The 23,909-nt window shown below is 37.7% G+C and overlaps 2 protein-coding genes across 8 annotated transcripts in view; one reads left to right on the top strand and one right to left on the bottom strand.

Moving 5' to 3' along the window:
* The window catches only part of LOC128218523 (inosine-5'-monophosphate dehydrogenase 1-like), a 75,407-nt gene that overhangs the window by 4,899 nt on the left and 46,599 nt on the right, over positions 1 to 23,909 (top strand). For 4 of the 7 annotated variants that reach the window (XM_052926205.1, XM_052926203.1, XM_052926207.1 and 1 more), the window contains exons 6-11: positions 141 to 228; positions 1,442 to 1,641; positions 2,833 to 2,923; positions 3,410 to 3,505; positions 5,132 to 5,275; positions 7,268 to 7,412. In XM_052926205.1, the coding sequence (XP_052782165.1) occupies positions 141 to 228; positions 1,442 to 1,641; positions 2,833 to 2,923; positions 3,410 to 3,505; positions 5,132 to 5,275; positions 7,268 to 7,412 (764 nt within the window). The remainder of the gene's footprint in view (positions 1 to 140; positions 229 to 1,441; positions 1,642 to 2,832; positions 2,924 to 3,409; positions 3,506 to 5,131; positions 5,276 to 7,267; positions 7,413 to 23,909) is intronic. The other 3 variants (XM_052926204.1, XM_052926206.1, XM_052926209.1) reach the window with 1 other exon arrangement.
* Positions 7,552 to 11,677, bottom strand: LOC128218521 (uncharacterized). Its single transcript, XM_052926201.1, has 2 exons — positions 11,312 to 11,677; positions 7,552 to 10,104 (listed from the first exon to the last, which is right to left on the bottom strand). Exons 1-2 carry the CDS (start codon positions 11,641 to 11,643, stop codon positions 8,742 to 8,744), a joined length of 1,695 nt encoding a protein of 564 aa, XP_052782161.1. The 5' UTR covers positions 11,644 to 11,677; the 3' UTR covers positions 7,552 to 8,741.

Below are 23,909 nucleotides of genomic sequence, written 5' to 3'. Positions count from 1 at the left end.
AGATCAACAGACGTCAACAGGGGTCTTAAACCCCTAAACCTGTTTAGAGCCTGACTCCCTTATTCTCGAAGTTAATTTTCACGACCTGTTATTATCCCTGTAACTGTATGAGTGAACAAAATATTCATTTACTTTTCCAGGTGATGACCCCATTTGATGAGCTTGTGTGTGCTCCATCAGGTGTTACTCTCAAAGAGGCCAATCTCATTCTCCAGAAAAGCAAGAAAGGTACCAGACTCCTGAAAAGGCGTTAGTCCGCAAAATAATTGCTAGTTGTAGAAAGTGTCAGGATTGTTCATATTCAGTCTCGTAGTGGTGTTATTCTTCACCGAGCCCATCACAGGCTTACAAGTACAGGTCCCTGGCCCATTACGAACACCCTCAAGTCTTGAGTCCAGACTGAAAACTCAAAACTGCTGATCTTCATTGTATTGTAACTCTTCTCCAATAGCAGAGCATTGATGGTTAACTTGAATGAATTACATTTCTAAGTGAAAATTTTACTATTATTTACAAATATATTTATAAATGCATCTTCCATGGCTGCTAGTGTAAGATAGGTTCATCCCAACCCTCACGAAAGGTCTTCTGCGGAAATTCTTTAAAGTTTGATTCTGTAAACCTTGTTTCCGCAAAATGCCGTATGCTACAGTTTGGATGAAATTTTTTCTGAGTCTTGAGTCCAGACTGAGGCCTGAGACTGTTCGCATAATGGGTAATTCTGGTAGTTTCAAATGACTGGTTAATTTGCAGACAGAACTACAAACATGCAAGAAAATGACTTAACCTGAGGCTTATAAACTCTATTCAGTGTTTGAAAGACATCTTTTTCTCCCACAAGAGAAGTAGATCAAAATATTTGGCCATGCTGGAAATCCTTATTTTGCCCATGGGCAAAGATAAAAAAACCGTATGGAACTACTTTTATTGTCACCATGCAGTTACCTTTCTTGTTGTGTTGTCTGTAGCACCATGAAAACCTTGTCTTCTGGCAATATTCAAAATCCAAATGAATCATTTCTCGCTTCAAATGGCACTAAATAATGCTGCACTCTCCTAAAAAAAAAAATTCAGAACGATTTGACTATTTACATAAAACAAATCACTATGAGCATATCTATGACAACCACCAATTATTACATATATATCTATACGCAAATTATTTTCACTATGCACATAAGAGTTCCAGAGAAAAGAATATGTTTATACTTTATTTTGTTTAATTGATGTGGGAGAAAATGCATCTTCCATGGCTGCTTGCGTAAGATAGGTTCATCCCAACTTTCATGCAGGGTCTTCTGCCGAAATTCTGTAAACCTCATTCTGTAAAACACCCTACACTAGAGTTGGGATGAACCTATCTTACGCAAGCAGCCATGGAAGATACTTATGTTGTCTGTGATTGGTCCGTCCTTGTTTCCACCTCTGATTTTGATTCGAGGAAAGCTTCCAATCATCAATGAAAGTAACGAACTGGTGGCGTTGATAGCCCGGACAGACACAAAAAAGAATCGAGAGTACCCACTAGCATCCAAGGATGACAAAAAACAGTTGTTGGTAGGGGCGGCAGTCAGTACTCACGAGACGGACAAACCGAGAGTAGAAGCGTTGGTCCAAGCTGGTGCAGACTTCCTTGTCATAGTAAGTATGCATAATGGAAATCAGCTTTAATAATAGAAAGGAGCATAATTCTTGCCTATTGTTAATTTTAATTTATCTGGAGCATAACTAGAAAAGCCTTTGAGGTATTGTTTTCAAACTCCATATACTGTACTGTTATAAATTGTAAAGATTTGACTGCAACCAAACATTGTATTAACACAGTAAAGAAAGTTTAAAAATCGAGACTCTTAACTGGGCATTTTCTTTAATCGGTGTTTTATGTGTTGAATCAATGATTTGATTAAAGAACAAAAATCAACAGGATGAATTCCTTCGCCTCAGCCTTTGTTATATAGATACCAGGCTTCTAAAAACTGACAATTTGCCGGTGTGGCCAAATTTTGACTTTGCAGGACCGATAACAGTTACAGAAAATGGCAAATAGTTTGGACCAAAATTTTTTTTTTTTCAATTTTCAGTCCAAAATGGCTATCAGTACACCCCCCCCCCCCCCGAATTTATAACACACAAAGAGTGTTTGTCATACCACAACTTAACTACCAGGAGACATCCTATTGTAGCTAGGGGATATCCTTGAGGGGGAAAATTGTCTGTGTTAATTTTTTCTCATTTGTCATACTTTCGCTATGAAAGTTCATTATCATCATATTATAAATGAATTTGTCATTGTTAATCTGAAAAAGCATTAATATTCCGAATAAATTAACCTAGTTTGCCCTAATTCTATAGGATATCAACAGTGACACGCTTGATTAACTACAGTCTGAAAGAAATGTGATAGACTGATTATGCGTATAAATATATCTGTTTATTCAAGATTTTCAGTTCAATGTTGATCCACTGTAGTAGCATTAAGCAAATAAGTAACAACACTGTTTCACTTTTTGTCGTCTGATTGCTTTTCGCCAGCCACTATAAATTACGATCGCAGCGGTCCTTGCAGAAGTCGGTGAGAATCTCATTTAAAATACAATTTGTATCAATGACTATCTAAATCATCTATGATAGCTCTAAAGCTTTTTCACATCAAGGAAAAATATTGACTTAATACACATTGCGAAAATGTGTGCCCTAATTCCTCGGACATTTCTATAATAGGATTTGTAACCATATTTTGGGGCGGGGGACGGGCATAGTAGCATCTTTTTCAAAAATAATAATCTGTTATTATGATTAAGCGATAACAAATTTTATGTATTATATATTCAGGACTCATCCCAAGGCAACTCCACGTACCAGATAGAGATGATTAAATCCCTGAAACAGCAATACCCAGACATACAGATCATAGGGGGTAATGGTAGGTGAACACTTTTCTTAGGGGGTAATGGTTGGTGAACAATTTGTTCATATGGATAATTGTAGGTGAACACTTTTCTTAGGGGGTAATGGTTGGTGAACACTTTGCTCATAGAGGGTGATGGTAGGTGAACACTTTTCTTAGGGGGTAATGGTTGGTGAACACTTTGCTCATAGAGGGTGATGGTAGGTGAACACTTTTCTTAGGGGGTAATGGTTGGTGAACACTTTGCTCATAGAGGGTAATGGTAGGTGAACACTTTTCTTAGGGGGTAATGAATAGGTACGAGTAAGTGAACTTCATCTAAGCAGTGATATCCCTTGAAGAGTATAGTTTAAACAAGGATGGAAACTAACTTCTCCAGCATGGTTGCCCCTCTGGCACCACCACAGTAAAGCTAAATAGTATTATTTCAAAAGAAAAGCATACCTTGTTCAGCACGTTAACAGATCAATTGTCACTAAAAAAGAATCATCCTTATTTTAGTTGTCACAGCAGCCCAAGCAAAGAATCTCATAGATGCTGGAGTGGACGGCCTCAGGGTTGGGATGGGCAGTGGCTCCATCTGTATTACACAGGAAGGTATGAGAGAAGGTAGTCAAAGACAGAGTAATAATTGTAACTAAGCCTTGGTTAAAAGCAGTCTGAATTAACAATTATGGTTCCAACTTTCAAACATAATACATTTGGCTTTTCAAAGTTTTGCATCTGATTTAAAATCTGCTGTTGAATTCCATTTCCAGGGATGTGATTTGTCCGTGGATTCGCGGAATTCTACGGATCTAATAGCCCCAGGGACCCCCCCCCCCCCCTAAAAAAAAAAAATAATAAAAAAATGAATTTTTTATTTTATTTTATTTTTCAGCTGATTTAAAAAGTTACTAGAGTGCTTTTGGTTGTGAGAGTTGATATTCCAGTTAGCTTCAAATTTAAAGTCAGAAGAACCCTCAAAAGAGCTTTTAAAAAGCCAGTTTTTCTTCTATGGCAGTGTGCTTTTGATCCCAAAAGTGCCCCGAGAACCCATGGCCGAAATGGTTTCAGCCCTCCAGTTGCCAGGTCAATCACATCCCTGATTTTATACTTGTCTCCTTTTTGCAAAAGAAAAAAACTAGAATTTTTTGTCATAGGCATGGTGTCGTTGTCAAAAAAGATCTTGACCAGGTAGCTTGCAATACAGTAAAACTGCGATCGCTCGAGGTCGCCAGGGACCGAGCCAAAACCTCGAGGGAACCGATGTTTCGAACGACCCGATTTTCAATTTTCCAGTTTGATATGAAATATCTTTCAGTGTATTTTAAGTTTGAAGTCGTCAAACAGACTGTTTACTAAGACACCGATTATGTGTTGCGTTGTGGAAATCGCTAATATGTTCAAAGGTTGACGTAAACTAAATGTAAAACGCAAAAGAAAAAACAATAAATGAATAAATAGAAATGTTTATTTTAACAAAAAAGCACATATTCGTAACAAGCAACATTTGAATGACAGTACATATTCTGGCATTAGTCAGATTTAAGTTACGCAAAATCAAGGATTGATGATTGGCGCATCTTGTCGGTTTCGCGAAACTGTTCAATCGTAATGTGACATGACAGCGTACAGACCGTCTGAAGATCACGGTCAGCATCGGCAGTGAATTCAAAGAACCTTCTGACCACATCTAAAGCGTTAACTTCTCATAATTATCATCTCAAATGCCCATATCAACTAATATCGGTCATGCGTTAACAGTGAAAAACGGTTTTTCACACCTTATCAAATTGCCTTTCAACTGTCATTGCAATTTTTACAACTTGCCAAAAATTTTAACACCTAGCAATTGTTTGTTTATTTTGGAACACGGGTTCGGGAAAAAGTGTGAAATTATGTCCTCGAGGAGGCCATAAGGTTTTGTGCATGATTTGTGTACTTGGGACCGAGGATATTGCTCGACTGCTGGACATAATTAGGTTTCGAGGCAGCGTGGGTATATTTTATATGAAAATAGAAGGAAAAAAGTTCGCGACCAAGCTCCGACCTCGAGGGAACGTCGGTTCTCGAACGACCGCTTGTTAGAGGGAACGCAGTTTCACTGTATTACATGTATGTCATGATAGTTCCTGATCAGATAGCTTGCAACAACTGAAAATTGTTGACAATAGTTGAATCTGTTACACTACATTTTAATTTTATATTTGCAAATATTTTCACAACATGTTTATGTTTCAGTAATGGCTGTAGGAAGACCACAGGCAACAGCTGTTTACAAAGTGGCTGAATACGCGCGGAGATTCGGTGTGCCTGTGATCGCAGACGGAGGAATATCAACAGTGGGACATCTCAAAAAGGCGCTGTCACTCGGAGCATCTACAGGTTTGTGTTCCCTGCTGTAATGTTCCAGATAAACATGTTTGGTAGCATTTAAGTTCTTGAATACTTGCATTCTTACAGATATTACATTTTGGGATTCATGATTGGTAGCATTAGTTGCTGAACACTTGAATGTTTACAATACAGTGTGTCTGTGATAGTTGACAGAGAAATATTAACAGTGGGTTATCTCAACAAGGCTCATCTTCATCCTCTTGAATCACCTACAGCTAGAAAAAATCCAAAGAACTTGTAGTTTAGAAGGTACATAAACGTATGATGATAATCCTCCTTTTTCCGTCCAGGCAACTTAAGATGCACACCAAACTGCACTTTGATTATTATGCCCCCCTTCGAAGAAGAGGGGTATATTGCTTTGCACAGGCATGTCGGTCGGTCGGTCGGTCCGTCGGTAGACCAAAGCTTGTCCGAGTGATAACTCAACAATTCCTGGACGTATTGTCATCAAACTTTACATGAAGGTTGGGCCTGACCAGTAGATGACCCCTATTGTTTTAGGGCTCATCGGGTCAAAGGTCAAGGTCACAGTGACCTTGAATGGTAAAAGGTTGTCCGAGTGATAAATCAACAATGCCTGCACCCATGGCCCTCAAACTTGACTTGGAGGTTGGGCCTGACCAGTAGCTGACCCCTATTGTTTTTGGGGCTCATTGGGTCAAAGGTCAAGGTCACAGTGACCTTGAATGGTAAAAGGTTGTCCGAGTGATAACTCAACAATGCCTGCACCCATGGCCCTCATAATTGAATTGGAGGTTGGGCCTGACCAGTAGCTGACCCCTATTGTTTTTGGGGCACATCGGGCCAAAGGTCAAGGTCACAGTGACCTTGAATGGTAAAAGGTTGTCCCGAGTGATAACTCGCCAATGCCTGCACCCATGGCCCTCATAATTGAATTGGAGGTTGGACCTGACCAGAAGATGACTTCTATTGTATTTGGGGTCATCACGCCAAAGGTCAAGGTCACAGTGACCTTGAATGGTAAAAAAGTTGTCCATGTGATAACTCGACAATGCCTGCACCCATGGCCCTCAAACTAGACTTGGAGGTTTGGCCTGACCAGTAGCTGACCCCTATTGATTTAAGGGGTCAAGGTCAAAGTGACCTTGAAAGCAAACTTGACAATTCCTGGACCTATTGTCAGCAAACTTGACATGAAGGTTGGGCCTGACCAGTCGATGACCTCTCTTGACTTTTGGGGTCATCGGGCCAAGGTCAAGGTCACAGTAACCTTTAACACAAAAAAGTTAACAAATCTTTTCCCGGTGATATCTCAACAATGCCTGAACCTATGATCATCAAACTTGACATGGAAGTTGGGCCTGACAAGGAGATGACACTTATTGACTTTATGAGTCATTGGGTCAAAGGTCAAGTTCACAGTGACCTTGAATGCGAAAATGTTTCAAGTGATAATTCAACAATGCCTGCACCTATGGCCCTCAAAATTGACTTGGTGCTGTGTCTGACCCGTAGATGACCCCTTACAATTTTAGGGGTCATTGGGTCAAAGGTCAAGGTTACAGTGACCTTGAACGAAAAAAGCTTGTCTGTGTGATAACTTGTCAATGCCTGCACGCACCCATGGCCCTCAAACTTGACATTTAGATTTTTGGTGACCAGCTGATAACTCCTATGGATTTTGAGGTCAAAGTTCATGGTCATAACACACTCTATCCTCAAACTTTGAATGGTCATAATCTTAAAACTGCTTCAACGGCATCCAATGTCAGTGACAAATCAGCTGTCATTTCGGTCCATGCACATTTCATTCAATTGTCCATATAATCCTGACAACATGGTGCTCTGGGGGGGGGGGGGGGCATAATGTTTGACAAACATCTCTTGTTACCCTTTGCTCTGATGACCGTCCTATTATGCTCTAAATACCATCTGCTATAAATACTATCCAACTATGCTCTGATTACTATCTCTCTGATAACCATCTTCTTACATTCTTGATGACCTATTCTACAGTGATGATGGGTTCTATGTTGGCTGGCACATCAGAAGTACCAGGCGAGTATTTCTTTGCGGACGGAGTACGTCTGAAGAAGTATCGAGGCATGAGTTCTCTTGACGCCATGGAAAAACATCGAGCAAGTCAGAGCAGATATTTCAGGTGGGTTGAGAGTTTTAATTACTAAACAGCTTACAAATTCCGGGCTATGAATCTAACTACAGACTGCTTGCAGGGCAGAAATTATACTAGGCACAGTGGTAATGAAATAACCAAATGGCTACAGTGAAATCAAGACCAATTACTCTGGTTATAATTTATTATATCAATACATACACTCACACTTATATATTAAGTCACACGCAGTCACTTACATATGATGTCACGTACAGTCGCTTACATATAAAGTCACATACAGTCACTTACATATAAAGTCACATACAGTCACTTACATATAAAGTCACATACAGTCGCTTACATATAAAGTCACATACAGTCACTTACATATAAAGTCACGTACAGTCACTTACATATAAAGTCACATACAGTCACTTATATATAAAGTCACATACAGTCACTTACATGTAAAGTCACAACCAGTTACTTAGACATAATATCACATACAGGTCATTTAGATATAAACTCACATACAGTCACTTCGACATAATGTCACATACAGTCACTGGGAGATAATGTCACATACAATCACTTAGACATAATGTCACATACAGTCACTGGGAGATAATGTCACATACAGTCACTTAAATATAAAGTCACACCATGCACTTCGACATAAAATCACATACTGTCACTTCAATATAAAGTAACACAGTCACTTACATATAAAATCACAAACAGTCACTTTAATATAATGTCACATAAAATTACTTCATTTAATCATCAAATACAGTTGCTTACATATGTAGTCACAGTCAATTTCTTATAAAGTCACATACGGTCTCTTACTTGTCCCAATAATTTTCAACAATTACAGAATTAGAACTATAAGCCTCATCAGAGCCAGCATCAACGTGAAACGAATGAATAATGAAGTAAAACTTACATAAAAAGTGATAAAGTTCTTACGGCCTAATACAGTCCTCACCTGCAAATGAATGAATCAAGTCGGAGCAAAAGTGCCAACTTTTAAAAGGAATGATGCAGTCATTCAAAGTCAGCAATCTGACATACATGTAGCTGGCCTTAGCAAATTCGAGGTTTAAACCAGTTGATTCTCGAATTCTTCACTATGAAAGTTCAAACATATGTAGCAAGTCCCAAAACTATGGGTAAAATATATTGTCACATAAAACACGTCTGCTGGAAACAAATGAGCATTGAAGTCCGCTGATAGTGCTCTTTATTATTATACACTTTATGCAATTTGAAAAATTTTGGTGTTTTAAATTCATCCCATTTTTCCCATCGTTATGCGCTATGTGCGGTAAAATCAGCTGATATTATCCCGTATTACCATCGTAACTTCTCATTTTACTCCAACTCTAAAACAGAAATTTTATCTCCTTCTCTTCCAACAATCAGTTTGCATGATTGTCTTGAAAACCATATTGCTTGTGGATAACATAGTCCATCCACCTTTGTGACCAATGTGGTAATTTTGTGTTTACCTTCCTTGTCCACCTGTGTCACTATGTGGGATCTTGAAGAGCAGACAAACACATGTCCTCTATCACTCACACACACTGCAGTAGGGCTCTTTAAGTCCGGGTCCTTAAGAATTGACAGAATGTTCCCACTTGTGTCAATGGTGATCAGCTTGTTGTGAAATGAAGCAGGTATGTAGATGATGGTGCCATCCCTGCTCACTGTGAATCTGCCCACTGTGACTCCAGCACTATTGTCTTCATATACCTTTTTTACCAGCTGACCTGACATTGTGTACTGGTAAATTGCTTTGCTGGATCCTATATAGAGGTTACCATTGTGGTGGGAAATACCATAACAATAATGTGGAAATGTTAGCTTCCTTGTTACACTCAGTGTACTACCTGTCACTGTGATGAAGTGTACACCATTGTAGCCTAGAGTTACAGCAGTTTCATTTCCTGCAATGTGACACATATGACTTTGTAAATTAGGGAGGTTATATGTGTCTATCACCTGGTACTGGGAGTCCAGCAGCTTTACTTTCTGGTTGTTGTAGTCCGTTATGAGGATCTCTCCTCCAGGCAGCTCACATATACCGGTTATTTTGCGTATATCGGTTTTTAGGAATATACCGGTTATTGCGCTACCTCTTTTATCATTTTGGGTTTTAGCTGTGTATTGTGATCTGTGTTTCACCTTATACACATAGTTCTCATCAAAGATTTTCCCAAGTGTCTCTAGTGTGTTCAATCCAGAAAGGAATTGTTCAATCATGGGGTCTTCATGAAATACAAGTGATTTGTTAGGCTTGGCATACAGTTGCTTTAGCAGGTTCTCTGCTTCTCTCATCTTGTCCGTGCATTTCTTGTACGCAATGTAAGAGTTGTCATCTTGCTGGGATTGGATGGGTTCTAGGTAAGATTTTAGTTTGTATGTGAGGTTTGTGCATTTGTCAATGTCGTCCTGTAGAAAATCATCTGCCTCATGAAGCTGGTCTTGTAAGATGTCATTTGTCTTTTTCTCCAATTCATCCAGTTTGGCATTTACTCGATTCCTCAGTGACTGGATTTCTGCAAGCAATTTCTTTCCAGAGACTTTGAGGGACTCTTTGTTGTGGGTCCTTTTCTTGGTGATTTCTTGAAGCCTGTGGTTAATCTTTTGAACGTCTGCTGGCAGTTTTATGAAGTCTGTTTGTTTCTTCAGTCCATCCACAAGGTCAGGAATATGTTTGATACTCTGACACATTCTGAAACAATTATTTTACAACTGATATGCTCTATTGTAATTGTATAACAACTGTATAATATTTTGACATTTTGTTTGAATCATTTTAGGTGAATAATATGATTCCAGTTGTTGTCATATTATACACCTAAAATGAGGAGGTTAAGGGGCCGCGAATGGCTCCCTTACAGGTCCAGGGCAGCCCCCTGAAGCTCATGGGGTTTAAGCATTTTAAGAGCCTTAAATTGCATTTAATTACTAGTAGCTCATTAGCAGAACATTATATAATATTGTTGTAAATAAAGCACAAGATATAAGCAAATTGTTATTCTATTGACAAATATATGGACAAGTGTATAAATAAAAAAGTGAAAATATTGCCACTTGTCTCTCCGACAACCTAAACTTCTATGATTTGCATTTTTAAAACTAACACGTTAATTACGCAATAACAAAGCTGTTGAGCTAAATCTTAAAATGGTTTGCTAATAAGAGTTAAAGGATGTCATTGTTAATCCTTGAAAGAAATAAAATTTCGCAATAATTAGCAAGGTGTTCACTGGGCCGTGACTGCTTGCCCTAATTATCGGATTTGCACCAGCAGATGCGCTTGATTTGTGACAGTGATTGAATTAATTATCATGCAGGCCACATGGGCTATGCTTACGTCATTTTAAGAAAATATTTTCAAAAATAATCGTTGTCTCCATAAATTCGCCAAATTTGAAAAATTGTCACCACTTTTGCGATTTTGTCGCAAATGGCGACAATGACGATTGCCAGCGGGAACCCTGATAATACCGTATTAAATTGTTTAAAGGACGCAGGCACAAACATACATTAAACATCGGGTAAAAATCGTAATACCATAGATAGGACGCAGTGAAAACATCTAAATAGGCAGCCGCCATATTTGTTTGATGAACTTTTTTTTAATTGAAAAAAATGAAAAGGTTATTAAATAGTACATCCCATGTACATAAATATTATATACCCAAAGTCGCTCTCCTCGAAGCCCTCAAAATTTTCATTGTTTCATGTGGGCATAAAAGTATGTCCTTTACACTGTATAATACTGTAAGTCCTTTACACTGTATAATACTGTAAGTAAGTAGTGGTACATAAAAGAAATGCTCAAAAATATTACATATCTATATCCGAAGGATTTGTTCAGTTTATAAGTTGTTCTAAAGTAGATTTAGGAAGTAAGATATTCTATTTATACATACCTGTGTGTGAGAGAGACACAAATGAGGCAACAAAGCTCATCATGGTCCTCACAGAGCAGTTCAAGCTTCTTGTCACCATGTTTGTCACATATCTCTATGGGGCTCAGTCCTGCATACCCCAACCACTTGCTCACATCTTGTCTTCCTAGCACTGTATGTGTTCTGAACAGTTTGTTGTGTAGATTCACACAGTTGTTGCAGTAATATTTCTTACACTCATCACAGAAGAACTCTGCCTCATTATTTAATCCATCATCTTTACATGGAGAGCAGGCAAAGTCATGAATCAAATCAGAAGTTTCATAAACAGAGTTACTGTAGTTGGCAGCCATTATTACTCATAAATTACACTCAGAAGTGAATCAACCTAAATTGGACAATGTCAAATGATACTACCAGGCAGGCTGCTTTGCACAAGCTGCGTTGAACAAGGGATAGTCCTGATTAGATACAGTATCCAAAGTCCAGAAAATTGAGTGTATTTAATGATTTGTAAAGGTGATTTTATCTATCAACTTTTAACCAAGTCAGCAGTCAATGTTATGAATCAGGTCAGAAGCTTGTTGAAAATATTATTCAAACTGTTTAATAAACACCGTTCTATTGATCTGTTTTGAAAGTTACTTATTCCTTTTTATCCCTATTTTTTAAAAGCATGGTTATTTTTTACATTAGTTTTAATCCATTTTGTGTGCTAGTAAAGTTTTACAGATAGAGTTGGGATCTCTAATCATAGAAGTACTTGGGGTTACCTATATATAAGTTTATTATTATTTGTTTTATTGTTAAGTTTCCTCAAATTGATGCATACTTTGATAAGATTTACCTTTTGCGTTTTATCTTTATTTGGGATTGTTGGAATAAGAATGAGATTTGTGCACTTAAACTGGTTTAAACCCCCAGTAAATTTACATTTTACTGACTGTTCCAAGGCAGTACCTAACAATCCTTGATAAACATACCTAGTTTTTGGACTAGGGCACTTGTGGCCTAGTTCATAGCCATAACCGCGATGTCTGCATTTTCAAGCCGCATCTTGGGGTTCACTGACGTAATGTATTCATACGCTGTATTTTGATTGGATTGCCATTAGCGAATTTGAAAATAGTTCCCCTAACAATTCAAGCTAACTGTATGTTCTTTTAATGAAGCACAAGAAATTCATACGTAGCGAGTGAGTTAATCGGGTAAACTACATGAATATTCTTGCATACGGTCAGATTATATGCAATAAGAATATAAACATATTGGAAAAGTACGCAGCAAAATTTTTCCGTTCAATGCTCTGTATTGATAGACTGGTACCCTCTTTCTCTTTTATCCGAAAGAAACCAGTATCAGCTAACCGCGGTGCCCGTCGCGCATTCGAAAGGTCTTGTGAATTCATACGTAAAGCGAATAAAGCGTGTGGTCTAAGAAGAAAACAACCAGGAAATTTGGTTTAAAAAAAGTATTGTTATCCTTTGCATACAATGTTGGTATTCCGAAGTCGGTTCCTGTTCTTTTTTTCGACATAATTTGCATGTTTCCGTGATATTTTCTTTTCAATACAAAGTTTTTCAACTAATCATCGCATGGCACTTAGCACATTTATAAATACAACACGATTTTTGGTATTTATTGTTCAAATACTATTAATGTTTACTAAAAACCATATGCCACGTACCTGTATAACTTTATATTTTTGAGGAAAAGTAAATCAGGGTACCAGTCTACGTATTGACCTCAAGATTTATGAACAGAGCGGCTGAATGATTCAGACATACATGTATGTTATGCTACTTCCGGATGCTGATGATGTGAATTTCATAGTGTTTTATTGAGGAAATTTATCAATAAAGCCGCCATTGAATGATTACCACCATCAAACGGATTTATTATGCCCCCACAAAGTGGCGGCATATAGGGTTGCCCTTGTCCGTACGTACGTCTGTCCGTACGTACGTACGTACGTCCCGAAGATTGTTTCCGATCTAATTCTTGAAAACCGTTTGTCCAATCCTCACCAAACTTTAAACACATGTTTGTGACCATAATATCTTGATCAAGTTCGATAGTCATGGAAATCGCTTTAGTCATTTAGGAGTTACGGCCCTTTTTTGCCAAAAATACTTCAAAAATATATGTTTCCAATCTAATTCTTGAAAAGTATGTGTCCAATCCTCACCAAACTTTACATACATGATTGTGACCATAATATCTTGATCAAGTTCGATAGCCATGGAAATCGCTTTTGTCATTTAGGAGTTACGGCCCTTTATTTGCAAAAAAAGACTTGAAAAATACGTCCCGAAGATTGTTTCCGATCTAATTCTTGAAAACTGTTTGTCCAATCCTCACCAATCTTTAAACACATGTTTGTGACCATAATATCTTGATCAAGTTCGATAGTCATGGATATCGCTTTAGTCATTTAGGAGTTACGGCCCTTTTTTGCCAAAAATACTTCAAAAATCATTATGGCTTATTTTCTGTGACAAAAAACCGAAGTGGGGGCATCCGTGTCCTATGGACACATTTCTAGTTTTCATCTTACCGTGGGTAGCATTTTTAAATTGACTTGTAAATTTTCAAGCAATACAAGTTCGTTTGAAAAAATCATGTGATTTCAATTTTGCAAAATGGAGATTAAAAAAAATCAAATATGCGCATACTTACTTATGAAGTTTCATTCTAAATGAAGCCAAATGTATGGATATGTGCACAGCATTTGTGAATAAGATGATTGTTTACCTATGTGCATAGAATGTCTTGGAGCCATTCTCAGTGTAAGTACATGACATTGTGATAAACCATCGCCATTGATAAAACAAGTTTGCATGCTCAATTTTGATTTCCTCTCTTACCACAGGGGCAGGTTGCGTTGTTTTGACATAAAAGTTTTGATAAAGTTATGGCTTCTTAAACAGGGTGATGTGAGCACGGACAGGGGCGTGGTTTGTCAAAACAAAACAACCTGCCCCTGTGAAATGCACCAGTCAAAAATAAATATCAACATTAAAGTTATTGAAGCCAGAACTAGTGTCCTCGCAATGCCGGGTGATTGCGGTGGTTTTGTCTTCCCTCAAAATATATCAGAGAATTGCTCTTATCTTAGATCCCTTGGGTGCGGGGGGGGGGGGGGGGGGTATTCACGGGATGTTACCACCAGTACGTTCTTGCAGGGCAGGGATTTTACCGGGGATTGGCTGGGCCGAAAGTCAAAGTACCTGCTATTCCCTGGGGGGGAGGGGGGCGTGGTTCGTGGTTACAATTGACTGGTACATACTTTACAAGTTCTTTTTCTGAAGACGCTTTGTGCTCACTTTTTGTTTTCTAGCCAGGAATGAATATCAAAAATCAGTCAAAGATACTGTATGGTGATGCATTGTTGTTGATAGATCAATATAAATTTGTGAAATATTTGAGGGAAAGGTATTTGGTTAAATAATTTATAAGTGTAACTTTTGTGTTTTATTTAACAATGCAGTGCCGAATATTGTGGAGATAGAATTGAATTTGTATTAATTAATCAGTTGACTTGTGGCGTTTAAGGAACAAAATTAAAATCAAAATATTCAATAAAGTTCCCTTATCACCCAATGTTGTGGAATAGTGAAGTAATGAAGATTTAACCTCACAACAGTCTTTCTCAAATGCTGTCCAGGCTTTTGTATGCTTAAGAATAACTAACCTCGCGATGTCAGACCAGGAATCATCTTGGCATGAGATTGCACCAGTCAATTGTAACCACGGCTCCCACATCCGGGGGGTATACCGGGGATAGCCGGTGAAATGGGCCATGTTTTTACCTTTCAGGTGGCCCCGCAGAGCCAGGTCTTCCCGGAAAATACAGTATGGATGGGGCTTAACATAATGTCCCTTAGTTGCGGGGCATTTGGTGAGGATTTTACCATCAGATTATCTCTGTAGGGCGGGGATTTTAGCTGGGGTTGGCTGGACCGCTACTCCGGGACCGGGGGGGGGGGCATGGTTTGGCCTAAAAAAAATACATTTGGTTCGGGTTATCAGACCCTACCTAGGGAATAGGCGCCGACCCTACGGTTTTTATAGTCAGTTTGAAAAAAAAAAAATGAAAAAACTAAAAAAATAATGAAAAAACTAAAAAAAATAATAATATTTTTTTTCTTTTTTTTTAATTGCTTTTCAATGTGTAGTTTAAAACCTTTAATGCTTATACAGGAGATAACTTTAACACCATTCTCCAATGATGAAACTAACATTCTTATATAAAGCCTAATAATAAAAAAACAAAAACAAAAAAAAAAACCTACCTACCCTACCTTTTGAAAAGGATATAACCCTAACCAAACAATTTTTTTTAGGCCTTTCAATTGACTGGTGCATTAGCTTGTGTATTCAGATAAAGTTAAGAATATATATTTATTTATATAAGTTATACTTTGCAATCTAAATATAAGATTTGAAGAGGTATCCTTTATCAATAAATGCAAGTATACATAAATGACTGTGCAAATCTTTATGTATCATCCAAATATCAGTACCTTGCAGGGTGAATGTTATTTGTAAAAATTATACCAAGTGAGCTTTCAAGATTACCTTTCCAATCGCATACACAATGCAGTTTGAAACCTGGATAATTAAAACAAATCTTGGTTGTAGACCATTACAATTAACAATTTGATAAGTCACAGACATTATAAGGTACAGTTTAAAGGGGCTGTACTCAGTTAATGATGAAAAAGCAAAAATTTAAAGAAAATTGTAGGAAATTGACATAAACTTGGTATCGATGTGTACAATTAATGCATTGAAACTTACTAACTGATGATCCCCATAGTTTACAAATGATTTATTAATAGCAGTTATTTCGTGTTTTTCCATTAAAAAAAGATTACTAGGTATGTCTACCGAGTAGAATTCATTCCTTATGCGTGATCTGCCGTTGATGTTATTACATGATATTAGCGAGTTAGGTATACATCTGGAAAATTCCACCCAGTAAAAGTAAGTCTTCATAGCATAGTGGATACGACACTTCACAGCAATTTTTTTTTTGTATTTTATTTACAATAACGATATCAAAGAGTAAAATATTTTATTAAAAAAGTGTCCTTAGATTCGTTACAGGAAAAAAAAAAACTTTTTTGGTGCCAATCAGGTGTACAGTCCCATTCATAAACAACAAGTGAAGCCAATGCTGTATTAATTTGAGACAAACAAAAAGAAGACAGCACAAAGTTTAAAAAGTGTGACCAATGTGAGAATACCTTACATAATTTATAAATTTTCATGCGATTCAGACAATTTTAATGCTAGAATTCACAAAAAATCATTCCCTTGAATTATTCCTGTCATAGTTTAAAGCTGCACTCTCACAGATTTACCGTTTTTACAACTTTTTTATGCCCCCGAAGGTGGGCATATTAAAATCGCACCGTCCGTCCGTCCGGCTCTGTAACTTTCCCTTGTATGGACAGATTTTAAAATAACTTGCCACATGTGTTCCACATACCAAGACGACGTGTGGCGTGCAAGACTCGTGTCCCTACCTCAAAGGTCAAGGTCAAACTTAGTGTTTATTCACAATGGAGTGCTGCATATAAGGACATTGAGTATAGGTTGTTGTGTCCGGGCTGTAACTTTCTCTTGTATGGACATATTTTAAAATAACTTGCCACATGTGTACCACATACCAAGACGATGTGTCGCGTGCAAGACCCGTGTCCCTACCTCAAAGGTCAAGGTCACACTTAGTGTTTATTCACAATGGAGTGCTGCATATAAGGACATAGAGTACAGGTTGTCGTGTCCGGGCTGTAACTTTCCCTTGTATGGACAGATTTTAAAATAACTTGCCACATGTGTTCCACATACCAAGACGACGTGTCGCGTGCAAGACCTGTGTCCCTACCTCAAAGGTCAAGGTCACACTTAGTGTTTATTCACAATGGAGTGCTGCATATAAGGAGATAGAGTATAGGTTGTCGTGTCCGGGCTGTAACTTTCTCTTGTATGGACAGATTTTAAAATCACTTGCTACATGTGTTCCACATACGAAGACAATGTGTCGTGTGCAAGACCCATGTCCCTACCTCTAAGGTGAAAGATACACTAAGTGTTTATTCACAAGGGAATTCTGAATATAAGGACATAACAGTGTAGGTTGTCAAGTATGGGTGGTATTTTTCTATGTTCAGAGGCAATTTAAAATAACTTGCCATATGTATTTGACACGTAAAGGCAAGATCAACTTTTCATGTACTGACCTTGTTCATAGGTCAATGTCACATTCGGGGGCATTCGTCACATACTGTGACAGCTCTTGTTTTGTCTTGGAAAGAGCAAATTTTTGCGTAAACATCTTCAAACCAATGATATCAGATTGCTGACAAACAATCAGCTCGTAGTTTGTCATATTTCCGTTCGAAAATTAATGTTTTATGGCTTAAACCATTACTAACAGTTAAAGAATAATGCTTAAAACATCAATTTTTTAACTTTAATATAAAAATCTGCCATCTAAATTTTGGTAAGCAGTCTTATATAACTGGTTTCCATGGATTTTCGCAAAAATTGGCTCGTTCCAAGACAAAAAATAAAAAAGTTGTCAAAATGAGAGTGCAGCTTTAAACTCATAATAAAATTTCAATGCACTACATTTGACATAAACAGATGAAAAAATGTTATTTTTTAAACGCACAATATATCCTTTATGTGACCTTACATTATAATGAATTTATTCAGATCATTATTAAGTGACTTTTCTTGCACTTAAATGTGAACAAGAAAGCTTGGGATTGAACACTAAATGAAACAAGAATGAAATTAAATGAATCACAAAATATCATCAAGATTATACACACAAATGTTCTTTGATATACAAAAAAATAAAACTTTTTAGACTTTCAAAAATTTAACATTTACTTTATACGGTTATATAAAATGATGAATACATTTGTAGGATTTGATATCCTACTAGATGTAACTCGGCTTCGTTCATTTTTCTAAACTTTCTCTTAGTGATGAGGAATAAATTTTATTCACTGCAGTTGTTTTCTAAGTTTATGAAAATAAGAACAATTGAAACAACTCATTGACTACTGTTGATCAGTGCAGATTGTGGGAGGTCATGGTTGATTTCAATGAACCACCAATAAGCCCTACCAAAATTGGATACTGATTGGTCAGTCAGGTGCTTTTGGTAGGCATGATTAGCATGAATGTTAATTTTAACCATCAGTTATGAATGTTTACAAAATCATTGAATATTGAAATAACAAGCGAAATGTTAGTTTGAATGATGAAAGCCATGAAATATGTGAAGTATTCAAAAAGAGACCATTTTTTCAGCTTGTGTAAATAATGAGAAACTTGAGTAATTTTTTTTATTGTTTATTAGGAAATGTTGAAATCTCATGTTTAGGCCTATAGTGATCATACTTGATTGCTATGTTATTGGCACTTATTATGCCCCCCTTCGAAGAAGAGGGGTATATTGCTTTGCACAGGCATGTCGGTCGGTCGGTCGGTCCGTCCGTCGGTAGACCAAAGCTTGTCCGAGTGATAACTGAACAATTCCTGGACGTATGGTCATCAAACTTCACATGAAGGTTGGGCCTGACCAGTAGATGACCCCTATTGATTTTGGGGGTCATCGGGTCAAAGGTCAAGGTCACAGTGACCTTTAATGGTAAAATAATTTTAAAGCTTGTCCGAGTGATAACTCAACAATGCCTGCACCCATGGCCCTCAAACTTGACATGGAGGTTGGGCCTGACCAGTAGATGACCCCTATAGTTTTTGGGGGTCATCAGGCCAAAGGTCAAGGTCACAGTGACCTTGAATGGTAAAAGTTTGTCCGAGTGATAACTAACAATGCCTGCACCAATGGCCCTCAAACTTGACTTGGAGGTTGGGCCTGACCAGTAGCTGACCCCTATTATTTTTTGGCTCAATGGGTCAAAGGTCAAGGTCACACTGACCTTGAATGGTAAAAGGTTGTTCGAGTGATAACTCAACAATGCCTGCACCCATGGCCCTCAAACTTGACATGAAGGTTGGGCCTGACCAGTAGATGACCCCTATTGTTTTTGGGGGTCATTGAGCCAAAGGTCAAGGTCACAGTGACCTTGAATGGTAAAAGGTGGTCCGATTGATAACTCAACAATGCCTGCACCCATGGCCCTCAAACTTGACTTGGAGAATTGGCCTGACCAGGAGATGACCCCTATTGTTTTTGGGGTCATCTGGCCAAAGGTCAAGGTCACAGTGACCTGGAATGATAAAAGGTTGTCCGAGTGATAACTTGACAATGCCTGCACCCATGGCCCTCAAACTTGACTTGGAGGTTTGGCCTGGCCAGAAGATGGTCCCTATTGATTTAAGGGGTCATTGGGCCAAAGGTCAAGGTCACAGTGACCTGGAATGATAAAAGGTTATCCGAGTGATAACTTGACAATGGCTGCACCCATGGCCCTCAAACTTGATATGGAGATTGAGCCTGGCCAGGAGATTGTACATATTAATTTTAGGGGTCATTGGGCCAAAGGTCAAGGTCACAGTGACCTTGAATGATAAAAGGTTGTCCAAGTGATAACTCAACAATGCCTGCACCCATGGCCCTTAAACTTGACATGGAGGTTGTACCTGACCAGTAGATGACCCCTATTGATTTTAGGGGTCAAAGGTCAAGGTCACAGTGACCTTGAAAGCAAACTCGACAATTCTTGGACCTATGGTCATCAAACTTGACATGGAGGTTGGGCCTGACCAGTAGATGACCCCTATTGATTTTAGGGGTCAAAGGTCAAGGTCACAGTGACCTTGAAAGCTAACTCGACAATTCTTGGACCTATGGTCATCAAACTTGACATGAAGGTTGGGCCTGCCCAGTAGATGACCCTTATCGACTTTGGGGGTCATCAGGCCAAGGTCGATGTCACAGTAACCTTTAACGCAAAAAAGTTAACAAATCTTCCCCCACTGATATCTCAACAATGCCTGAACCTATGATCATTAAACTTGACATGGATGTTAAGCCTGACCAGTAGATCACCCTTATTGATTTTAGGATTCATAGAGCCAAAGGTCAAGGTCACAGTGATCTTAAATGGTAAAAGGTTGTCCGAGTGATAACTCAACAATGCCTGAACCCATGGCCTTCAAACTTGACTTGGAGTTGCATCTGACTTGTAGATGACCCCTTATGATTTAAGGGGTCATCAGGTCAAAGGTCAAGGTCACAGTGACCATGAACGAAAAAAACTTGTCTTGTGATAACTTGACAATGCCTGCACCCATGGCACTCTAACTTGACATTTAGGTTTCTGGTGACCAGCTGATGACTCTGGATTTTGAGTTCATAGAGTCAAAGGTCATGACGGTCATAACACACTTTATCCTCACACTTTAATGGTCATAATCTTAAAACAGCAACAAATCAGCTGTCATTTCGGTCCATGCATATTTCATTCAATTGTCCATATAATCCTGACAACATGGCGCTCAGGGGGGGCATAATGTTTGACAAACATCTCTTGTTGCAATATGTTTTATTCATTGCAATATTTATGTAAAACATTAATTATTATGTTGACTTAAGTTTGTAGATAAGAACTAATGGTATAGGTGATGTTAGAATGATCTCGTAAGTCTTTTAAACCCCTTTTTTGCTCCAGTCTTGTTCAGTTAAGCTTTTGAAGATTTTTAAAGTAAATGCAAAACAAGTCCAGCACGCTGTCTAGAAAGACTATGTCAAACCCTGACCAGATATAATTTCTTGTCTTTTCAAATTACCAACTTGGCAATGGTTTTATCATAACATAGGATATTGGTTTGAACATGTTAGTGTTTTTGTTTGTGGAATGAAATATCATAAGTGGCACTAAATTGAACATAATTTATAGTTCTCATTGTTATTACACATAGCCCCAAGTACATGTTGATCTAAGATTTAAGGCTTGGATGGAGTCAGGGCAAGAAAAATGCATATTAATACATTGTACTTTCCAACGCAAGAACTGTTTGTTTATTAAAGTAAATAAAGCAATCCCCACACCAAGGAACTACAGTATTGCTTAACCAGCTTAATTGACATAATGAGTTGGAGTTCAAATTGCTGCAATTAAAGGCACATCTAGTTTGTAGAATTATTCAAACTCTGATTTAGCAACCTTAATATAGTTATATGAACTACTTTTGCGAAATGAAAGCTTTTTTAGATTTACAAGGACGGGTGAAAAGTATTTGCCAGATGTACTGCAACACCTGATACCTGTGTTGCCTAGGAATCCCACTAATTCTTGGCACTCCAAATGTTACAGTACTATTCAATTTGGAGTGCCTGAAAAGAAAGCTTCTTGATTCTACATTCAACATCTTCTTTCTGTATGACATATTGGACCAGGAGAATCATGAGCCTAAACCTTTTGCATCTATTGAGATAGGGAGCATTCAGGACAGTGACAGATAACAATACAAGAATGGCCAACTGCTGCAATTATTGAGTTATCTAATGCATACAAATTAAGATGGAGAAAATAATTCTTAATTTTTCCAAACTAATTCCTTAAGCATCTTGTATGTAGTTGTCTTTTACAATGATTGTTCAAAGTTACAATGGCCCTGTGGGTTAAAGATGCTCTGTCCACGGGGTAACAGGTTTTGTTGTTCCTGCGTTTTGATCCAGGAGGTTGTATTTAACTCAAGTAGATTTTTGCAGATTAGGATTTCACAAGGCACAAGCCGAGAAAAATCAAATTTACTACCAGAATCAAATATGACATTCCGCCATATCCGGATCATAACGCAGTACTAATAATCCTTTTATTAAATACATTACTGATTAGATCACTTAGAAGCCACATCTTTGCATAATAAATTTCATTTTAAGGATGCACTTATTGGTTTAATGACGTGAACATACTTGTTATGACGTGACGTCACAAGAGTGGTATATGGCCGTATTGCACTGGAGCGGAATATGGGTTAAAGTATTTTGTGATATGTATTGCATGTGGATTGATGATGGGTATATAATAAAGAATAAAATTATGTTTGCTATTCCATTCTCTCTAGCAGTGTGATGAACTGCTGACACCATGTTATGAAATTTGATGGTCAGAGTATTTAAAAGACATTTCAATATTTCATACTTTAAAAACAATATTCATCTCATCTAAGTCTACTCAACTTGCTTTGCTATGTACAAAAGTCTGCAGCAGTAATATAAATAGCATTAGACAGAAGGCAGTGCCTAATATTTATCAACAGCACTAAGTTATCATGGTAACATGTTATATGAATTGAATACCAAGCACAAATTAAGAGGGAGACAATTATTCTTCTCTTTTTAAATAAAAACTACTTCCTAATAGCATTGTGTATGCAGTCTGACATAGGTGTACAATGTAGATGTCTTATACAAAGATTGTTCAAAGTATGGCCCTGTGGTTTAAAGCTCCCCTGAAAAAGAGGTGACAGGTTTTCTATATAGTACATAATTACATCATTGAAAATCTTCTGTGAAACTGCAAATAACAGACCTTTGATATAAAAGGATTTGATCAAATTAAAGAAGTAAAAGGATTTGATCAAATTAAAGAAGTATGTGTCCCCCCCCCCCCCCCTATACCCCCCCCTCACTTTACACACACTTCACTAGATTTTTCAAATTTCCTTTGCAGCTAGCTGCAAGCAGTTTTAGTCTAAAGTTTAAGCTAGCCCATTAAACAGTGACCCCTTGTGATGTGAGCCGATTTTTTCAATGCTTAGAATATTGTTATATGGTTGTGAACATTCCCCTGAATGAAGCCCTAGTCCATCAGTGCTTTCAGCACTTTGATATATATATATATATATATATAAACTAAGTTTGTTTGCACTGTGCTCCTTGTGGAGTTTTGTGCTGTTCTTCCATGTTTCTTGTTTGTGATTTTAAGTTCTATGTCTTTGGCGTTTACCCAGTGCCATTAAACTGGGTTTATGTTGAAACTTTTTGCTACTGAGCTTGTTTCTGTAGCTTTTCGCATAAATATTTAAACCTTGCAAGTCATTCAAATGAGGAAGTTGAATTCTATTGTTTATCCAAGTGAATTGATAGCCTGACGTTTTGAGGCTAGCTGATAAGGTCTAATCATGACCTCATACTTTGTGTCAGTCTGGCCCAGTCACTGTCTGACATCATAACATTATTCACTGTTAAAGCAAGGTGCAAAGGGCGTTGAAAAGAGATTAGGGATAGTCAAAGTAAAAATGTTTTCTTTATGAAATACATAAATGTATTCATATATTTGATACATGTTTATTTCTGTCCCTCACTCCTCCATTAGTGGGGAATCAAAGGAAAATAAATCTCGGGCCATTGTCAATCTATCAGCAGGCTTTTTTGGTCACATTCAAGATTTGATGTAAGAGGGTCATGATTTGGGATATGGACCTACTTCCCTGAAACCGAAAGTTATAGGTTAAAATCTGATGTAGGGTGTTTAAGCTAATTTAAGTATTAAATGCTGCATTCTTGTTTATTTTAACCATATTGACATTCTGAATTGAATTGAATAATTTAAGTGGCACACACAGCTGATAACTCATAAAATAGCAACAAACTCTTGAAGATTACAGGCGCATAGGAAGG

Source organism: Mya arenaria, chromosome 14 (genome assembly GCF_026914265.1).
Source record: "Mya arenaria isolate MELC-2E11 chromosome 14, ASM2691426v1".
Taxonomy (NCBI): Eukaryota; Metazoa; Mollusca; class Bivalvia; order Myida; family Myidae; genus Mya; species Mya arenaria.
This window is presented reverse-complemented; position numbering and strand designations above follow the sequence as displayed.

Coding starts and splice junctions, on each gene's coding strand:
- LOC128218521 (XM_052926201.1), bottom strand. CDS start 11,643: ATGGCTGCCAACTACAGTAACTCTGTTTATGAAACTTCTGATTTGATT. Junction 10,105..11,311: donor TGTGTCTCTCTCACACACAG/GTATGTATAAAT, acceptor TAATTGTTTCAG/AATGTGTCAGAGTATCAAAC.